The sequence below is a fragment of the Gobio gobio genome (genome assembly GCF_949357685.1).
Source record: "Gobio gobio genome assembly, chromosome: 12".
Classification (NCBI taxonomy): Eukaryota; Metazoa; Chordata; class Actinopteri; order Cypriniformes; family Gobionidae; genus Gobio; species Gobio gobio.
The window spans coordinates 32,111,029-32,132,008 of NC_137105.1; the positions used below are offsets into that span (position 1 = coordinate 32,111,029).

Genomic DNA, 20,980 nt, shown 5'->3' on the forward strand with positions numbered 1-20,980 from the left:
GATGAAAATAACAGTGTTTCGTCGGCATTGCAGCAACACCACTCCTGCCTGTAGCCTACCACTATACCACAACAACAGCGATACAAAATGGCCTCACCCCCCCTTATTTAATATTCACGGAGGAGGGGTTTATGTAAATATTGAGGCTGGTGATGTCACCGACCCTGGAGGAATGTCTGTAGTCGCCTGCTGGCCGTTTGCTGCAGTCCTTAGAAATGGATTTCTTTAAAAGCAAATATCTCCCTTTGCTTTAAACTTTGAACGTTGCAACTTTGCAGATGTGGTTTATGCTCAAGCAGCAACATTACACTCTAGCTAAAGTTAGAATAGTGAAATCGTGGTTTACCACCCCTTAAAGTGGGCAGTTTTTGTGTATTTTCCGTGTAAGTAGCCTACACATTAGTTCCAGGGTCTCAACACAGGACCCATACCTTAACGATGAACAACACTTCTACAGCATTTATTAAGCTTAGTTAATGTTTATATAAGCATTTACTAATATTTTTTTTAAGATTAAAAGTTGTATCTGATAACATTAGTTAATGTACTGTGAAATAACATGAACAAGAAAATGTTTATGAATTAACAAAGAATAATAAATGCTGTGCAAACACACTATTAGTTCATCTTACTTAATGCATTAACTAGTATTAACAAATGAGACCTGTGTAAACACTTTTTTTTAAGTAGATGGTATTTTCACATTGTCTTTTATAGCATGTGATGTGCACAAAAAAATAAACTCAAACTTAATGAATCCTGGGAAGTCATAATATGCTAAATGAGATGACTATATGAATATACATTGTGTATTCAGGTGTATTCTGCAAACCTTTGTTGAATCCATAGCTTGACTATTAAATTTGGCTTGAATAATAAGTTTGAATAATAAGTATCCACCCTCATCCTTATATTTAAAGGGATAGTTCACCCAAAAATGAAAATTAGCCCATAATTTACTCACCCCCAAGTCATCCTAGGTGTATATGACATTCTTCTTTCAGACGAATGAAATCGGAGTTATATTACAAAAATCCAGGCTAATCCAAGCATTAGAATTTGATTCATAGTTGCTCTGTTTTTGAAGTGCATCTGTCCATCAAATAACGTGCTCCACACGGCTCCGGGGTGTTAATAAAGGCCTTCTGAAGCGGATCGACGCATTTGTGTAAGAAAAATATTCATATTTAAAACTTTATCAAGTAAACTTTCGGCCGACAGCCTTCCGTGGAAAACTGTTGAATGTTGAAAGTGAAACTCAAGATGTGTACGTGACGTCACGACGAGCGTACCTGGTCGCGTTTGTCTTTCGATCGGCAGAGGCACTTTCAACAATTTTTCCATAAATTGAACAGGGAAGGCGGTCGGCCGAAAGTTTACTTGATAAAGTTTTCCATCAATAAATTAGATAAAGTAACGTTACTTATTTAAAATATAACTTTTTTTTTGGTAACTGTAATGCGTTATTTTACTAGTTACTTGAAAAAAGTAATCTGATTACGTAACTCGTAATGTCTGTTGTTCTGACCCCTGTTGTGGAGGAGGGGTTAGGATTAGGGGTGGGGTTAAGATTAGGCAATCAGGTAGTGACTTCAATGAGGGGGATAATAGCAGGGGGTAGAAATTCGGTTGGTAAAAATCCTTTTAACTCTTCATGATTAAAAAAATGGAACTGATTAAGATCATGTTAGAAAAAATCTAAATGGAATGCTATAATCTCCTGTAATCATAATCTGTTTTATTATTGAATGAATTGTGCAGCCTCAAATTTTCACTCTAAAGATGAAAATCAAATTGTGGCCTTGCACAGCACTCTTGAAATGAAGATTATTGTGCTTGCTTATTTCGGTTTCAGGTTTTTAGACATGTGTCATCATCGTGTGAACAGGAAGGAAGTGGAAAATGACAACCAGCGTTGTGTCTTTATATAGAGTTGAGATTGAAGATCTTTGAGCTGTCACATCACACCAGCTGGAAGGTAAGCTTGAATGCAATCACAACACATCAATGTGGCGATTATTATTACAAGCAGTTTTAACAAAGCTGCAAAATTTCGGTTGAGTAAAGTTTATAACGTATACTAGGAACAGGGTATGAAGTGTTTTACAGAAGTACATGGATGTCAGTAAACATTTTAATTTTGTAAGATCTAAATATTATTGCTGTCTTAGTATGTTGAGCTTGCCATGACATGAAGACAATGTATTTTTAGGGCTGTAAATGTTAATGTGTGCAAAAGACATTGATTCAATATGGAATATGTTCAGAACAATGGTTTTACCAAATTTGAAAACATTAAATGTTTCATTCTGCTTAAAGATTATTTTAAAAAGCATGAGGTTAACTGATACAAATACTATAATTACAGTAATCAGTCATCATTTTAAGGGATCCTTGGCAGCAAAAACTGAAAACTTTAGAGATTTGAAGTGATGCATGTAGCTTAGTTGAAAGATCTGGACCAGTCATTGTGGATATGTTTAGTTTAGTTTAGTTTGTCTAGTGTTTGGTAATTCCAATAAAGGGATGTCAAACAGGCCCTCTGACTAGGACATTTAATCTGTGTGAACCAGGTTGTCAAATCTTCTCACAACTACGTATACAATAGATACGTGTGGCATTTGTTAGATAAACCTTTCCTGGAAACGACTCTTGCAGCAAAAGCCCTTCACGTTGAGCTGTCGAGACCAGACACTGTGGGTTCCCGCATAACCCCATCATTGCATGACAGGCGTAGTTCGCCAGATATGAGTACAATGAAGTGACTTCAAGTAAATGAGCTCAGGAAGAACGTGGGAAATGACAGCAGACTCTTCCCACACTTGTAGGTCTATTGACTCAGTTTCACCATCGTCTCTGTCAGAATGACTGCTTTTTGATGTGGTTCTGGTGTGTTTTTAACTAGGGCTGTTAATCTATTAACATTTTATTGCAATTACATCATTTTATATAATGATTAATTAGTACAAATATTTTTTAATCAATCCAGCTGACAGGGAGCGTTCCAAGATTTTTACCATTTTTGAGGACAGGGACACATCTGCTTACTGGAGTAGGATTTTTCTCCATCTCTGGTAAGATAGCAAGTGTGTTCATTAATTATTAGTTGTTAATAGGGGTGCAATAGATCGCAGTTGATTTGTGATCCATACGGACCAGGCCCGGTGGTTTGCGGTGGTTAACTGCCAAGTTTAACCATCATAGAGTGAAAGTTTATCATTTGGACGTGTATTTGTCTAGCCAATTTACACATTCAAATGATTTTAAACTCGAAAGAAAAGGCAAAAATCGGGACTTGCATGCTGTTATCTGTGCGCACAGCCACACACACACACGAGAGAGAAAGGTTCGTTTCAGACTGCACTCCGAATTGATTCTTCTTTCGCGTTAACTTGCCTTCGAACGGACACATACACACAAAATGATGTCAAAATACCCGTCTCGGCAAGTATTCTCTCGGTTATGTCATAAGTGAACAGTTGAGAAAGAAACCGGATGTGTCAATATTCTTCTTCTGGGTTTTTTACGGCAGCTGGCAAGTCAGAATATTTGGTCTGTGCATTCGGTCTTAAAGAGACAGTAGCCTAATATTCATGCTGTTTTCTGTGTCATTAATGTTAATAAAATTAAACAAAAAGCTTTAACAAAGATTATATTCATTTTCTTCAGTGAGCAAATAGTGTTATAGTGAGGAGAGCAGTCAGAAGGTTAGTGATGACGACAGCTTGTAGGATAAATGTGCTGCGTAAAGTGTGAGTACAAAGCAACGTCTCCAGGTGCTCCCTTGAGAACCAGACCAAAAAAGTTATCTGCACCCTTGTTTATACATCATTCACGGAAGGCTTTTTTCGGAAAAGTTGTAGTTGGATGTTCATCTAACATTTTATAAATATCACTACTTGTTTCTGAATGTTCAAAGAACATTCAAAAGTATCCCATTATGTTGGTAAAATTATGAAATGTAATGTTTCCGTAATATTCGGATAGGCTTACAAAGAAAAACTTTTACAAAACATTCAGAAATAACGCTTTTATAATCTAGAGGGAATGTTAGCAAAACATTCTGTAACACTTTATGTTTCTTTATATACACTTTATTCGTTAACACAAAGTTATTTACAGTCAGTAGACTGCGTTTATTAAGCAGACTAATACTCTACTACTCTAATGAGTTAGTTGATATGTAGTTGCAAAGTTACTTATAGCTAGTAGAATGTCTAAAAGAGGACCATCAAAATAAAGTGTTACCTTGAATACATATTATAAACTCTGGGTTTAGTCAATATAACCCTGATGTTTGTTGAAACTAACTAATATCATTGAACATCTCTTGCCTATTCAACTTATTTTGCAATGTGGAACTAAGCTATTAGCAAGATTTCTGATTCATTAGCCTCTCTAGGGATTATCAAGAAGAATAACAGTACACTATACAATCCAATTATTTGCGCTACAAACCAGAGCATTTATGACTACAATAATAAATTAAAATTATAGGATAACAAATACCACTTTGCAATATCAGGCACTGTTTTTTACTGCTAAAATGACCAGAAGCAGGTGACACCAGAAGCCTTGCACATTCAAGATAGATATGGCCACACAGCTGCTTTTACGTAAAAATAGAGTGGATAGCAGTAGAGTATCAGTTTGTGCATCCAGACAATCACACAGTTGTGATTAAACAGACAATTTTGCCTGTCGCCTCTCGCTGTTTTTTTTTTTTCAGTGTCTTGAACCATATAGAGTATGTCTTTAAGATGGTCTTTAAGATGGTTTGTAATCCCTTACCTGTCACCCCCCTTTTTGAGAATAGACACGAAAAGGCAAGCTTAAATGGCTGTAATTCAAGAATTCTTTGGAATTTAGACCTAAGGTTGGACTCGTTTTAAAGACGACACTCGGCAGATTACTGAAGTAAAAGCTCTTCAAAAAATGAAAGTATGAAAAAGTTATGAAAGTTAAAATTTACTGTAAATTAAACGTACTTTACTAAATATTTTTTTTTTATATAAAATATATATTTTAAAAAAACAATTTACTCTAAAATTATTATAAGATCAAAGCCATGTGTTGATTATGTTGATATCACAAAAATTCAAGTTCCCATATCACAAAAATTCAAGTTCCCATGAGATATTGTTGAGGCGCTGTACCAAAAACAGCCACCGGGTGTCATTAACATTCCATTGATTTTTAAAAAAATGCATTCTCCTGTGACAAATTACTAAATTTCTGTCCAAATATCACTTCCATCAAAAAAACTGTCACCAAATATGAAACCTTGAGACTCAGACCTTTCCCATGATATGTGTTTTGTCAAGATTAGAAAATGTTTTGATTACAAAGTAGTTAAAATACATTTTGTAATATGAAACCTGACACTGCCCACTAGGGGAGGAGCCCGCTAGAAGAATTTAGAGTACCGTTTCCATGGTAAAGCAACGTCCAATTTCAAAACGGTTTTCACATGATGAATTTTGAGCTTGTAAGCTTTTGAATGATACCTAATAATTACTAAAATATATAATACGAAAAAAGGCGATCAAAAAATAGCGCCAAGCGTCCCGCCGGTGGGTTGGTGACAGGTAAGGGGAAAGTTTAATTAATGAAAAGCCAAATAAAAAAAAAAACCATAACATGTTGGTCATTGAACAGTTTTTCAGAATATGAGCAGAGTGGCATCTTCTGAACTGAACTGAACTGAACTGTGGAGGAAATGAAGCTTGAAGAGAAAAACTGGGATAACCGACACAACAACCTCTGCCCCATGGATCTCGGGTTGTTCCAGGCTCTGGAGAGAGAACGAGTCCTGGAGGTTCTTCAAAGAGACAAAGCACTTCGAACCATTGAAGCAGACAGAATCAGGTCCGAAAACTTCTGTTGAACAGTTTGAACGTCCTTATTCTTGCCTACGTTCCTAAGAATGTTCTTGTTTGTTGGTGTGCAGAAAAAAAAATGCATTGTACTATGAAAAATTTAATTTGTAATATGAAATCTAATTTGTTTTAGGAGGCTAAAGGTAGATCTTCAAGGTATCTATCGACAAGGTGCCAAGACCATTGTGCGTCCATATGGTCAGAGATCATGTGCACGATGTCAGCGACTTCTAGGAAAGTTCTGGGACTGTGGTTCGGTGTGCTGTGGATGCAGCCACCGCATCTGTAACCGCTGTCGGGTTGTCCGGTCAGCAAGAGAGTGGAAGTGCACAATGTGTCATGCGTTCAGGTAAAAACAATACATCGCTCATGGGTTTATACTAAAACATTTCAATCTAATTTGAATCTAAGATGTGCCTAATTTGGACTCCTTGCCAAATTATTACCCCCGTCGTTGAAGCCGCTACCTCATTCCCAGAATTTGGCACATCACAGGTGCCAAGAGAGGACATGGGGGGTGGGGATGTTGCCCCCTCACCCGGACTATCCTGCCACTCTCAGTCGAGATGAATGTGAAAATGGATTTTAATGATGAACTATTTTTTTTTTTAAAATCACAATTGCCAAGTGTATACACCACAGATTATTTGGTTATTACCTAGACAAGAAAAAAAAAACTTAGATTTAGAAGTGTTAATTGATCTTGTTTTAAGAGTGAATTTCTTTCTTATTTTAGTGAATTTCTTTCTTATTTTAAGTGTTTAAATGTACACTATAATCTTAATTCAAGAAATCTTGTCAAGTGAAATTATCTTGCTGCATGGACAGATAATTTCACTTCTTTTGAGTATCTTTTCCCTAAGATTTAGTGTTTTTATCTTGTTTTTAAACACCCCTTGTTTGCAGTGTAGGCTTTCTAGCATTATTATTAGGCTACTATAGCAACGTTTTAGTCACAGTCTGTTTTGCAGTCACATTTGGCACATTTGACACATTAACTACGAACTTCCTGCAGCACAAAGAATGCAGCTATATTCACGTTTAGAGGGCTAGATAATTGGTCATAGGTAGCCTTGTTGATTACTGATTCACTGAGTTATTACTGTTTGTCACTGGTTTCAGTTTAGGCAGTTCTAACTTACTATACTTCTGACACTGGCTTTGGTAACACTTTACAATAAGGTCATTTGTTAACATTAGTTAATGCATTAACTAACCCAAACTTTTTAAGTTACTTTTTAAGCATTCATAAACCTTTGTTAATGTTAGTTAATAAAATGTTTGTGTTCATGTTAGTTCACAGTGCATTAACTAACGTTAACCTTTTATGTATTGGGTCAATTCTGACATTAATATTAACTAAGGCCCCGTCCACACGGATCCGGCGTTTTGGGAGCATGAATCCGGTATTTTTTTTAAACCGGGACCCAGAGTGGATAAATCTGAAAACGACACCCTTGCACATTCGTGTGTACAGCCAATCCGTATATTTTGTGAAACGGTGAAGTCATCACACCACGTCCAGCACGGGAAAGACTAGAAAGGAATACATCTAAATTTGGTAATGTTAATTTGAATTGTAATTTTTGTAAATCCAATATTGAGCCAATTGATCATCTTTTCTATGTGCCCCCTTATCGAAGAATTCTGGTCTGATTTGTCAAAATTCATTGCTTCAAAGTCCAGTTTTGTTATTGATTTAACCATGTGTGATATAATTTGTTATTTTTCTCATTGTAATCATAACATAGATTACATAGGAAATGTATGCATCTTACTGGCAAAATATATTCATAAATGTAAGTTTTCATCATCAACACCTACATTTAATAATTTCCTTTGTGACTTGAACTACTTAATCAGGACACTAAAAAAAGTTAACAACAAAAAAAGTGTCAAACTTGTGGAATTATACAACGATTTGTTAGAAAATGTGTAATTTGACTCCTTGCCTCTTTTTATTTTTATTTTTTTTATTTACTTTCCTTCCCACTGTTCTTATAACTTTATACTGTCATCCATTCAGCTTGTGATGTTGTTTACATTTGCAATAAAAATTAAATAAAAAATAAATAAATAAAAAAAGACTAGAAAGGAATACAACTACGGGCACTGGGCATGCGCACATCAACATCATAAATGAATGATTAGCCACAACTCTTCTTCTCCGTTTTTAGTGTATTTCTGTGGCAGAATTACAGCGCCACATACTGGCCTGGCATGTATACTACATCGTTTTGAGTCGTTTTCATTGATCTTGTGTGTACGCAGATATTTCTTGAAACGAGGGGAAAATCGGATAGGGAAAGCTCTGGCTTCGTGTGGACGGGGCCTAAGATTAATAAAAGCTGTAGATGTATTGTTCATTGTTTGTTCACATTAACTAATATAGTTAACTAATATTAACAAATGAAATCTTATTGTAAAGTGTTACCAAAGCTTTGATGACATAAGGATACATTAGATAAATTAGTAATTATAAGTGGTTTTAAATAATTCATATTTGTTTGTGTTTTCCAGGGAATTTAAGATCAAATCTGGCGAATGGTTTCTAGAGCAGCAAGCAAAGAAATTTCCGGATGTTAAAGGTTTGTCTGCTTCCATTAGCTAATGGTTAGGAACAATAACTGAGGATAATTGTGTTGAACAAACTGAATTGACACTTATATATAAACACTGATCATTTTTTACTCAGCTCACTGGAATACTGAATTTTGATTGGTCGTCCACTGCATTCTTCAGCCAAAAATTTTTGAATAATGATGCTAAACTGGCAACAGATTCCATCCATATGGCCTGGTTTCACAGACAGGGCTTAGATTAAGCCAGAATTAGGCCTTAGTTTAATTAGGACATTTAACTTAACCACTTCAGCTCTGCAAATAGACAAGTCATATATCAAATGAAAGCTCTCACCCTCAAGAATATCACTGTGCAGTTTATTTCACTGATCCAACTGTAATATGTCACGGATGTCCAGATCAAAACATGTGATGCACGTCATCACGTATTGACAAAAGCTGAGTATCTCAGCTCTTAATAGACAAGTCGATCATGCTTCTTGACCAATCAGAGCCTGAGATCTCCATTTACAAAGTTGAGGATGCGGAGCCTTCTTTTCGATTTCCCAGCGACTATGGAAAATCAATGCAGATGAGTAGGAGTTATTAGGTAGTTTGAACAGATTAATCTCAATGACTTTTTTTTGGAAGGAGATTCACTAAAAAAAAAGGTTCTATATGGCACCAAAAATGGTTCTTGGCTTGTAATCATAGGGGAACCTTTTTTAGTGCTATATAGCACCAATTTTGGTGCTTCAGCGGTTCTTCAGAGGTGCTATATAGCACAGTCAAAGAACCGGTGAATAACCTCTGAAAAACCACATAGAGCCATATAGTAAAGAAATGTAAACTTAATATTTCAGGACATATTCAGGTATATCAGATAAACAAGAAGGTTTGGGAATTCCTTATGTACTATAAATATACATAATCTACGTTCACAACACTACTTTTGTGCATGATGGTTTGTGTGTTGAAATAAACTTGGTACTATATCAATGTAAATATTAAAACATGAATGTCTTTTTGTGTTTTTAGAAAACAATCATGTGACCACCGGAGACAAACTATTACAGTCTTATCAACAGCTCAGGTTGGAGACTCCTAACTAAAAACCTTTCAGAGAACATTATATTAACCACCTTTACCTTATGACAATTCTTTAATCCGTTTTAATCAATCATTTTAAAGTGTGTTGTTATTTTGTTTTAGCTTCATTGCAGTCGTGCCCCCAACTCCTCCTCCCTTTAAAGAAGTCCCATCATTTAACAGATCGGAGGTGAAAAGAATAATATGCATTTAATATCTGTTTTCCTTAGTTTTTTCATCACCTTATAATTTGTTTGTGTGTGTCTTTGCATATAGGATCTCAAAACATCAAAGCCATTTACTAAATCTATGGAGAACCTTATGATGTCTGTCAGTGCTCACATTAAAAGTAAGAGAACAAAACTAGAACTTTCCAATTGTAATAACATTGTAATAACCCAGACATCTCCAAGAGTGTCTACAACAGTCTGATCCAGATTATTGTATGTTGCTAGAGCTCTCCAAGTCTCAGAATGATTTGAGCGTTGAAGCAGGTCATCTGACTGTGGATTACGGACGCATGAACGAGAGATGCAAGAGCCTATCAGAGGGTGCCCTCGATAAAGCCTGCAACGTAAGAGCTGGCCTCGTTCATTAACTTTTATTTTTATTTTTATGTTGAATTGAATTACGAAAAAAAAGAATGATCTGTACACAATGTCATGTGGGTTGTGGCCAATTCACTTCAAATTACACTCATTATTTAAAAGTGGTCTGATGATCAGCTGTGGTAATGGATGAATGTGATGAAGAGGGAAGGGTGTCGTCCTTCACTGCTGTTAATGTCAAGTCAAGCTTTACAGTGATAAACAGGAAAATTATGATTCAATGTTGCAAACAGTTCTAATACAATAGTAAAGTGAAAGTGAAGTGATGTGTAGCCAAGTACGGTGTCCCATATTTGGAATTTGTGCTCTGCATTTCAAATGGTAAATGGTAAATGGACTGCATTGATATAGCGCTTTTAACAGACCAATGGCCATCCAAAGCGCTATCCAATTGCATGCAGAGGGAATTTGAAAAACAACCGTTTATCCCGCCCCTCGGATTGAGCCCTGTCAATGGTGAGTTTCCAGACCCAACATCTTGATGTGGGTCTGGCTTGTCAGGCTATCACTAAACCATAAACTTAACTAATAGTGTTAAAAAGCAAACGTGAGATAAAAATTAGGGCTGGGTATTGATTGACACAAATTTCACAATTTGATTCTTTTCCGATTCACAAGCTTGCAATTCGATTCTATTTTGATATTTTGGATATATATCAGGTACAATATATGGAAAACAAATCTCTTAACTAATGCTGTAAACTATGGGAGTACTACATTAGCCTACTATAATATTGAAGGTAAAAATTAACTGATTTGTACACAAATACTTAAATTGCACTCAATGATGTTTTTTTTATAATAATAAAGTTATATGAATTATAAACATTTAAATGGTGGCTGTCATAAAAACTTGCCAAGTGGGTAAATATAGGAGAAATACAGCAACGTCATTTTGATGTGCCACACTTCCTTCTGCCAGCAGGTGGTGCTTTGACTATAATTGAATATATCCAAGTAGATGTCTTCAGGTCAGGACTCTTATCAAATATGTGAAGTTTGGGGCAGATCGGACATTGTATGCCTGACTTACAACAACTTCCTGTGTCATGGCAAAACATCAAACTTTGTGAGGCCGCCACGGACACGCCCTCCAGGGAAAACTCAAGATCTTCGCAATTTAACATCTCTAAGGCCTTTAGATTAGACTGTGCAAATATGATGTTGATCTGATTAAATCTCTAGGAGGAGTTTGTTAAAGTACAACATCTGGAAATGGCAAAAACTGCAAAAATTTTGCAGGGAAAATTCAATATATTCAATATAATCTCACTTCCTGTTGGGTTTTTAGATTTTGCACCCGGGTCTTTTTTGTAGATATTGGGCTTTTACATGTGTCTACCGAATATCCTACTTGTACAAATTTTGTAGGTGGCACTATCGAGCCATTTTGCCACGCCTAATTCTGAAAGCCATTTCAGACGTAAATTCTCACACCATCGGTGCTCGGGCCCTAATTATAATAAATATGTAATATGGTGCATATATTTAGCAAAATGTTCCTTTCTAGAGTTACTTTTTCTAGCTAACGAGTTTATGGACACTGGATATGGGTTTTCTGAGGTAAATGTTACGTTACATGACATTGTTTATAATAATATGTTTTACTGACGTCTATCCACGATTGAAACGCTGATTGAGCGATTCCACGTGATATGATACAGATTTCAATAAGTTGTACTCTCTCTTTTAACCCATTTTCAGATGTTCATTCATGTTTATTTCGCGCTGGTATTAAGGCGGAAGAGAAGATCAGTTCATCACTTCTGTGATTCAAACACTTACTTTATTCTGTCCATGCACTAAATACACATCCTTGTAAGGCCGCCGTTTTCTTACGTATTTGCTTACGTATCCAGAATTACAACAACAGTGGTTACATATCACCTAAACTAAAAAAAACTAATATACTGCCAAAAGTATTGGGACACCCCTCCAAATCATTGAATTCCGGTGTTCCAATCACTTCCATGGCCACATGTGTATATAATCGAGCACCTAGGCATGCAGACGCTTCTACAAACATTTGTGAAAGAATGGGTTGCTCTCAGGAGCTCAGTGAATTCAAGCATGGTACCGTGATAGATTGCCACCTGTGCAATAAGTCCATTAATGAAATTTCCTCACTACTAAATATTCTATGGTCAACTGTTAGTGGTATTATAACAAAGTGGAAGCAACTGGGAACAACAGCAACTCAGCCACGAAGTGGTAGACCATGTAAAATCACAGAGCAGGGTCAGTGCAGGCTGAGGCGCACGGCACGGAGAAGTCTCCAACTTCAGAGTCTAGAGCTACAGACCTCCAAACTTCATGTGGCCTTCAGATTAGCTCAAGAACAGTGCTTAGAGAGCTTCATGGAAAGTATCGGATGCAGTGATGTAAAGCACGTCTGGGTTTGGTGGGTGCCAGGAGAACGGTACTTGCCTGTCCTGCATTGTGCCAAGTGTAAAGTTTGTTGGTGGGGGGATTATGGTGTGGTTTTTCAGGGGTTGGGCTTGGCCCCTTAGTTCCAGTGAAAGGAACTCTTAATGCTTCAGCATACCAAGATATTTTGGACAATTTCATGCTCCCAACTTTGTGGGAACTGTTTGGGGATGGCTGTTCCAACATGACTATAGTAGTCACTGAATATTCACTGAATATTTGTAGAAATGTGTCCCTATATATAGTGTCCGTTCTAAACTCTACACCAGGGTTCTTCAAATCCACCCACTGACTGTCCTGTAGAGTTTAGTTTAAACCTTGACTAGCTTGTTCAGGTGTGTTTGATTCGGTTTGGAAACTCTGCAGAGCAGTGGCCCTCCAAGACACAACTAATGACACTGCTTGAGTTTGACATTAGTGTGACGTCCTAATTGATTTTGTTCCTTTACAGCTGTGCAAAGCTCCAAGTCTTCCCAATCTTTCCCAGGACACCAAAGCCGCAGAGCAGTATGCTTCATCAAGTACAGTTTACCTAACAGATGACGACGTTTCATATACATCAGCATACAGCGATGAGCAGAGGGTGCGTATTCGTGCAATATTTTATCAGTTTTCTGTTTAATCAGATAACTGCTATGTGCAAAACTCTGCAAGATAGCCTTTTAAGGCATCAATGTTTAACAGATTACAGGCTCACATGTGCCACATTAATTATATCTCACAACTTTATTTATCAACATAAGAAAAAATAAATAAATATGAAATCATTCCAAAACATGTTTTGTACAGGACAGCAACAGCAGCACAGGCATGGATTGTGGGTTCTTTGAAAACACTAGTATAACTGGAGAAATAGAGGTTGCCTTTGGGTACAACAACAGGATGTCCTGTTTGGAGATAACAATCAAAGCCTGCAAAAATCTGATGCTTGGAGATATGAAGAAGAAATGTCATCCGTAAGTTGTTTTTGTGGAGTGCAGGTTAGCTGTGTATTACAGACTTAGTATAAATGTTTGAAAAACGTTGAAAAACGGAGAATGTTGCTATAACATATTTTGCTCATACACAGTTGGCCTGATAAGAAATGTTGTTTCTTTCTGAACACACAGGTATGTAAAGGTCCGTTTGCTTCCAAAGAAATATCACAGTAATAAGATGAAAACAACAGTCAAGAGGGGAAATAACCCGGTTTACAATGAAACGTTTACAGTGAGTATTTACAAGCAGTTTTAGTTAAAGATTTAGTCATTTTGCTGTGTATTTTTGTCCTTTTTTTATAGTTTTTAAATATGTATACCTGTATAGTTTTTATAATTTTGTATGTCAGTTTTAGTTTGAGTTGAGTTGTTTAGTACATCAGTTAGTACATCAAATGTTGCCAACTAGTTTTATATTAGTGTTCTAAAAAAAGTACAAAAAAGTAAAAAAAGTATCTAATTAATCACACATTTTTCTGCAATTTGTCGCAACTATTCACACCTGACATTAAAGTTTTTGATATATATTTTATATTGTAATCATTTCAAATTAAATCTCCATTTTTTTCTTCTTCTCAATTTTAGCTATTAATTATAAGAATCCAGCATTACAGTATAATTGAAAGCTCTCAGTTTTAACATTGACAAGGCTTTAAAAAATATATAACAACTTTTAATTTAAGTTAACTTTAAAACAATTTGTAATAAATGTCACATTTACCTGCCCTTTAATATATCACGGGTCCCCCACGGGACTTCAGCGCGAGACTACTGCTAGCCGTCTAAAACACTATTTAGGTGAGTTTAAACAATGGCTAAGTAGCTAAACGCATCTAGTTGTCATGTAAGGGCCCTGCTCATGTTGGACAGACATTTTAATTGCATTTTGTGTCTGTTAAGAGGCACAAAGACACTCTTTATGTATATGCCCCCATAGCTGCCGTTTTAGCAGAGTGGGAGCTCTGGGCATTAACTGTAACAGCTCCGTGTTGCAAGCACCAATCCGGATCGTTTTTTTTTTTCTATAGACAGTAACGTTACTCACAAAGGTATAACGATCAAGATTAACTTAAAAATTCACCGGAGTTCTCCTTTAATGAAGTAACATTAGGCTAATCAATTGAAACTATTTGCAAATAATATTTTATTTTTAAATGTGCCCAAATTCACTATTATTTGTATGTCTAATATGTAGAAAAAGCAAACGTTTTTTGTATCGTCGTCATTCGTTTATGAATTACATTAATCATGATCGTATTTTTTAAATTCAAAACGGCAAAATTTCTTACAAAGTCTATTACTGTCGGTAGCTGAACATTTCTATCATAAAACCATTGTCTAATACTTGCATTTACTTAGATAGTTCCAAAAACTCTCGTTGCGTTGTGATAGTGACAGTAGGCCTATGACAGTAAGACCCGCCTTCTTTGATTTGATTGGCCATTTCTCAAACCCCCCATGCGTTAATGCGTTTTGACCTATGGTTTTGACAGCCCTAGTGTAGTTTATATGTTGTTGTATATTTTTATTCTGTTTAAGTTAATGTTTATTATATTTCTTGTATAAAAATTTTTATTTAAAATTTTTTAATTAAATTTTTTTTTAGTTATAGCTATCTCTGCAATGAGTGTAGGCTACATTAAAATAAATGTTTTGATACAGTTCACAACCAATGAAAGTAGTTAAAAATAACGTATGCCTTTTGCCCTAAATGATTTGTGCACAGCCATCGGTCAAACGGTTGTGCTTTGTCAAGTGGACAGTATTTCAGTTCATTGTTCTCATTGGTTGTTGCATTGGTAAATTTAAAATATAAAAGTGAAAAAAAACAACAAAAAAAAACAATTATATATATATATAATTTTATATTTAAATACAAATACATTGAAAAGTGCATACATTTTAAGTAGCCTGTGCCTATAGTTGTCACAGACTTATTTGTGACTTATTTGTAGCAGGTTTATCAGTGGAGATTTTCAGAGCAGTGGTCATCATGCAGGTGTTGTGTTTGCAGTGTGTGCTTGAGCGCGAGCAGCTGGTCAGCAGTGTAGTTCAGGCCTCAGTGTGGCACTCCAGAGGACTCAAGCGGAAGCTCTTTCTGGGTGAGACCCTCATCCGTCTGGCAGACTTGAGTCTGGAGAGTACAGACACTCAGCGCTCTGTCTGGAACACACTCGGTTCAAAGGTAAGATCAATGAAACTCATCTGATCTCATTAAAGCATTATGAAATTATTTGCTCTTAAGCTAAGTCAGTTGCTTCTGTAATTCTACTGGGCAAGTGTACCATCTTAAACTTAGGCCACTCATACTATTAAATAATGGAAACCAATAGCCAGCACTGCCAGGCAGGAGGTCGAGAGGAAGACCAAAGAGGAGGATGTAGGGGATAGGGCTAGATGGAGGCAGATGATTCGCTGTGGTGACCCCTGAAGGGAACAGCCAAAAGGAAAAGAATAGCCAGAACATGTTCAAAAGTTCAGTTGCTGCCTTAAATTTTACAACTTGGTTTTTCAAGTTATTTATACTTATACTTAATGAGTTAAAGTAATGTTAAAACTTATGTTGCCATGACTTACCGATCATATCATACAGTTATAGTTGCATGTAATTATGCACTATTACATGTTGTGTACCAAGGACACTAAGTAAAGTGTTATTGATAATAATTGAAGAAAATATTATTTCAGTCATTACTACAAAAGTAATACAAAGTGTGCCAAGTGTCCAAATTAAATTATATTTTCATGATTATTTACACCATTCAAGTAACAGGAGAGGTGATCAGAAGCAGTACATATTTTAAATGCTTGGATAACTGACCCAATTGTAATCGTGGGAGCAAATTATGGTCCTCAAAAGGGAAATTAGCACATCAGTTGAACCAAATATGGGTGCTTGTATGATAAAGTAAGGTTCTCAATGCAAATTTTAATGGCATCAGAAACAAGTATGTAACAGGAAGTAAAATGGATTGCCAGGAAGTGTTAGGAAGAAATTAACATGATCATGCAAACGTCTGCTCGTGTTCTGAGGTAAATTATCTGCTGATCTGAAACCATAGGCAAATGCTAAAGCTTGTTCTGTCATACAGGGGCAGACACTGGGTGGCGATGTGGAGCTGTCCACTTCAGAGCTGCTGCTGCTTAAAGCGCAACTACAGTTCCTTCCACGGACTTCCCCACATACAGACAGTACGACACTGTTACACACTGCCAGCACACAGAAAAGCAAATATATACTGCCCTTTGTGGGCTTTTTATGTCATATTTCTTTCAGTCCTCATTATAAACACTCTTATCAAATATAAATTAGGCCTATTTCCGAATGAAAACACTTGCAATTAATCTATTTATACAGACGTTTTGATTGGAACTGAAGGACAGCTCAAAGTTGCCATCACTGACGTGTGGAAGCTGCTCTCGGTGTCGAAAACAGCTTACATTGAGGGGTGAGTCTACAATATATAACAATAGTAAGGTTCTGCAAAGTTTGCACAACTAGACATTGAAAAATTATTAGGCTTCACTACAAATGATGAAAGAGTTCCACCTTAGAAAGACATTCAATTAGTATCCTCATAGTTGATTAGAATGCTAACTATATCATTAACTTTGCTAAGGTACATATAAACAGAATACTATTTACTGTGCATAATTTTCAAGATCTAGGATTTAATGTTAAATGTTAACACTTGCACAAAATGCTAGCTATAAAATTAGCCTTAGCCAGACAAAAGTCTTTTATTCCCCCAAAAATGTCCTTTTCGACACAGAATGTTGATAAACACAATATATATATTAAAAAATAAAATATACACCAATCACGCATAACATTATGACCATTATGAGGTGAAGTGAATACCACTGATTATCTCTTCATCACGGCACCTGTTAGTAGGTGGGATATATTAGGCAGCAAGTCATTTTGTCCTCAAAGTTGATGAGAAGCAGGAAAAATGGGTCAAATTGTGATGGCTAGACGACTAGACGTCAAATCATCTCCAGAACTGCAGCTCTAGTCTGCAGTGGTCAGTAGCCTATCTATCAAAAGACCAGTCAGGGTGCCCATGCTAACCCCTGTCCACCGCCGAAAGTGCCAACAGTGGGCATGTGAGCATCAAAACTGGACCAAGGAGCAATGGAAGAAGGTGGCCTGGTCTGATGAATCACATTTTCTTTTACATTATGTGGATGGCTGGGTGTGTGTGCGTCGCTTACCTGGGGAACACATGGCACCAGGATGCACTATAAGAAGGCAAGCCGGCGGAGGCAGTGTGATGCTTTGGGCAATGTTCTGCTGGGAAACCTTGGGTCCTGCCATCCATGTGGATGTTACTTTGACATGTACCACCTACCTAAGCATTGTTACAGACCATGGAAACGGTATTCCCTGGTGTCTGTGGCCTCTTTTAGTAAGATAATGCGCCCTGCCACAAATCAAAAATGGTTGAGGAATGGTTTGAGGAGCACAACGAGTTTGAGGTGTTGACTTGGCCTACAACTTCCCCAGATCTCAATCCAATCGAGCATCTGTGGGATGTGCTGAACAAACAAGTCTGATTCATGGAGGCCCCACCTCGCAACTTACAGGACTTAAAGGATCTGCTGCTAACATCTTGGTGCCAGATACCACAGCACAACTTCAGGGGTCTAGTGGAGTCAATGCCTCAACCGGTCAGGGCTGTTTTGGCAGCAAAAGGGGGACCAACACAATATTAGATCATAATGTTATGCTTGATCGGTGTATATAGCCTGTTCCCGTTCATAAGTTTGGGGTCGGTAAGATTTTTTTATGTTTCTGAAAGAAGTCTTTTATTCTCAACAGGGTAGGAATATTGTAAATTATTACAGTTTAAAATAATTGTTTTCAATTTTAATATATTTTAAAATGTAATTTATTCCTGTAATCAAAGCTGAATTTTCAACATCTTCATTGTCACATAATCCTTCAGAACTCATTCTGATATGCTGATTTGATGCTCAACAAACATTTATTATTATTATCTCAGTTGAAAATAGTTGTGCTGCTTAATATATTTGTGGAAACCGTAATTATTTTCAGGATTCTTTGAGGAATTGAAAGATCAAAAGAACAGCATTTGTTTGAAATAGAAATATGTTGTAACATTAGAAATACACGGTTAAACTTTATTTTAAGGCATCATTATAAGAGTGCAATTATATATTTAAGTACTGAGTAATATTTATTAAGTAGATTTACTTACTATAAGATTAGGGTTTGGTTGAGGGTTAGTTGCATGTAATTATGCATAATATACTGTTATTAGTATGGTAAGTACATGTAACATGGACACTGTAAAATAAAGTGTTACTTAAATTTCTTTAGTGACACTTTTGATTAATTGAATGCCTCCTAACAATTACATATTAATTTATATATAAAAAATACTGACTACAAATTTTAATTGGTATTGTATAAACAATGGATATGATTCTGTTGTCTCCTCTCCACAAACATATATAGATTGTGTGTGCCAAGAACACTTGCTATGACTGAAGGCATATGTGGCACATTACTTTATTTGCATTCATTTGTGTTGTCTTCCCAGGATTCTTTGCCTTCCTGGAGAGACAGAGCTGGTGCAGAGAACTCCACTGAAGAAGACTGCTGATTCTCTCCAAATAAAGTTTGGCAGAGTCACGTGTCAGGAGCTCCAGCAGGCCACGCTGCAGATCAACCTATGGGAGAAAAGCACCTTCAGCCTCGCTGACCGTTTACTAAGATCAGCACGACTGGCCGGTGGTGAGTCACACACACACACGCGCGCTAGGCATTTATCACTTAAAGTTTAACAACTAAAGACACATGACAAATTTAAAATGATGTACACTACGTTCAAAGTTTGGGGTCACTGATTTTTTTTAAACCTTTATTTAGCAAGGATGCATTCAATTGATCAAAATTGACATCAAAGACAGTTGTAATGTTACAAAAGATTTCTATTTCAGATAAATGCTGTTCTCAAAGAATCCTAAAAAAACTTGTACATGAGTTTTCAATATTGATAATAATAAATGTTTCTTGAGCACCAAGTCATCATATTAGAATGATTTCTGAAGGATCATGTGACACTGAAGACTGGAGCAATAATGCTGAAAATTCAGCTTTAAATACTGGAATGAAAAACATTTAAAAATCTATTAGAAAACAGCCATTTCAAATTGTAATATTTCAGTTTTTACAGTATTTTTGATCAAATAAATGCAGCCTTGGTATATAAAAGACTTCAAAAACATTAAAAAAATGTATCGACCCCAAACTTTTTTTTTGGTATCAAGATTGCAGTTATATCATGTTTGATGTCAGCGTTTCTTTGCAAATTTCTTTGCATCTATAAATGAGCACCAGTAGACTTCTCTAAAAATAATCCGTCTGCACACAAACATAAAAAATATGGGCTTTTTGGTCACTGTCTGCTTATTTTGGCAGAATCGTCATGGCAACGTCTCCAGCAGATGCCAGGAGAGTGGCATGACTTTGTTCTTCCCCTTCCAGCAAATGTCAGCACAAACATGAGGTCATAACTGAAGAACGTGGATCCTTTCCATCAACCCACAGATCCTGGCAGTTGTGCTCACAAGCTCACTAAGAGCTTAAAGGTCACAGAATCCTGACAGTCTCGTTCTCATTTCTTCAGACATTAACCATTTTGTTTTTTTTATTTTTTTTTATTATCATTTCATGTAATATATACTTAAATTATTAAACTGCATATATCCACAAAAATGGCATGCAGTACCGTATTACATACTGTACTTCTTAAATAAGACACCCAGATCTGTTCATCATAAATCTTTATTTCTAATATAATAAACACCTTTTGGGGGAAAATAAATAAATCCAGTTGTTGTGAAGCTCAATGATACTTGAGTTTTTATTACTACTGCTTTATACAAAAACTCTTTTCTACTATACACATATAGGCTTTTCACACTTCATATTGTTAACCAGAGGTTAACTAGTTCTTACCATGGGTTAGTAACTTGTCCTTTGAAGCCCTGTCACTGGTTGGTAGTGTGAAAAGCTTATTTGCATGGATGATGTCAAAATAATATTTAAAACAAGTGCTAAAAAAAAGCTGCAAGTGATTAAACCAGCTGATTTTGATGATGGAAACTCAATTAAATGAATTAACAGTGATTAAGTCAGTAATAATGAGCATCATTTGGAGGAAACAAATACACTTAAGCCCTACAAACTTGCCACATAGCAAGAAAAAAAAAAAAAAGATGCAACAACAAAAATACTTTCCTATTTTTATGAAAGTGGCACTGCATGGTTACAGGCATCATAGAAACAATTTACTAAAATGCCATATTTGCCCATTTGTATATTACTCAAAATGCTGAATGTCTCTGTTCTTGTGTGAATGTATTCTACATTTGGTCCCTCCAGCAGAGTAAAGGTGTCTTAACAC

The 20,980-nt window shown here is 36.2% G+C and overlaps 1 protein-coding gene across 1 annotated transcript; it reads left to right on the forward strand.

The window, feature by feature from the left end:
* Positions 1 to 1,930: 1,930 nt before the first annotated feature.
* Positions 1,931 to 20,980, forward strand: sytl3 (synaptotagmin-like 3). Its single transcript, XM_079830452.1, has 16 exons — positions 1,931 to 1,978; positions 5,659 to 5,868; positions 6,013 to 6,228; positions 8,400 to 8,467; positions 9,479 to 9,533; positions 9,653 to 9,719; positions 9,806 to 9,878; positions 9,985 to 10,103; positions 13,016 to 13,147; positions 13,354 to 13,520; positions 13,674 to 13,773; positions 15,556 to 15,726; positions 16,634 to 16,733; positions 16,900 to 16,990; positions 19,112 to 19,305; positions 19,993 to 20,980. The coding sequence occupies exons 2-16, from the start codon at positions 5,720 to 5,722 to the stop codon at positions 20,085 to 20,087; spliced, it is 1,797 nt and encodes a 598-aa protein (XP_079686578.1). The 5' UTR covers positions 1,931 to 1,978; positions 5,659 to 5,719; the 3' UTR covers positions 20,088 to 20,980.

Bases quoted from the DNA above. Each gene is read 5' to 3' on its own strand.
- sytl3 (XM_079830452.1), top strand. From the start codon at position 5,720: ATGAAGCTTGAAGAGAAAAACTGGGATAACCGACACAACAACCTCTGC. The intron at 8,468-9,478 runs GTTTGTCTGCTT...TTGTGTTTTTAG, and splicing joins GAAATTTCCGGATGTTAAAG to AAAACAATCATGTGACCACC. The intron at 10,104-13,015 runs GTAAGAGCTGGC...GTTCCTTTACAG, and splicing joins CCCTCGATAAAGCCTGCAAC to CTGTGCAAAGCTCCAAGTCT.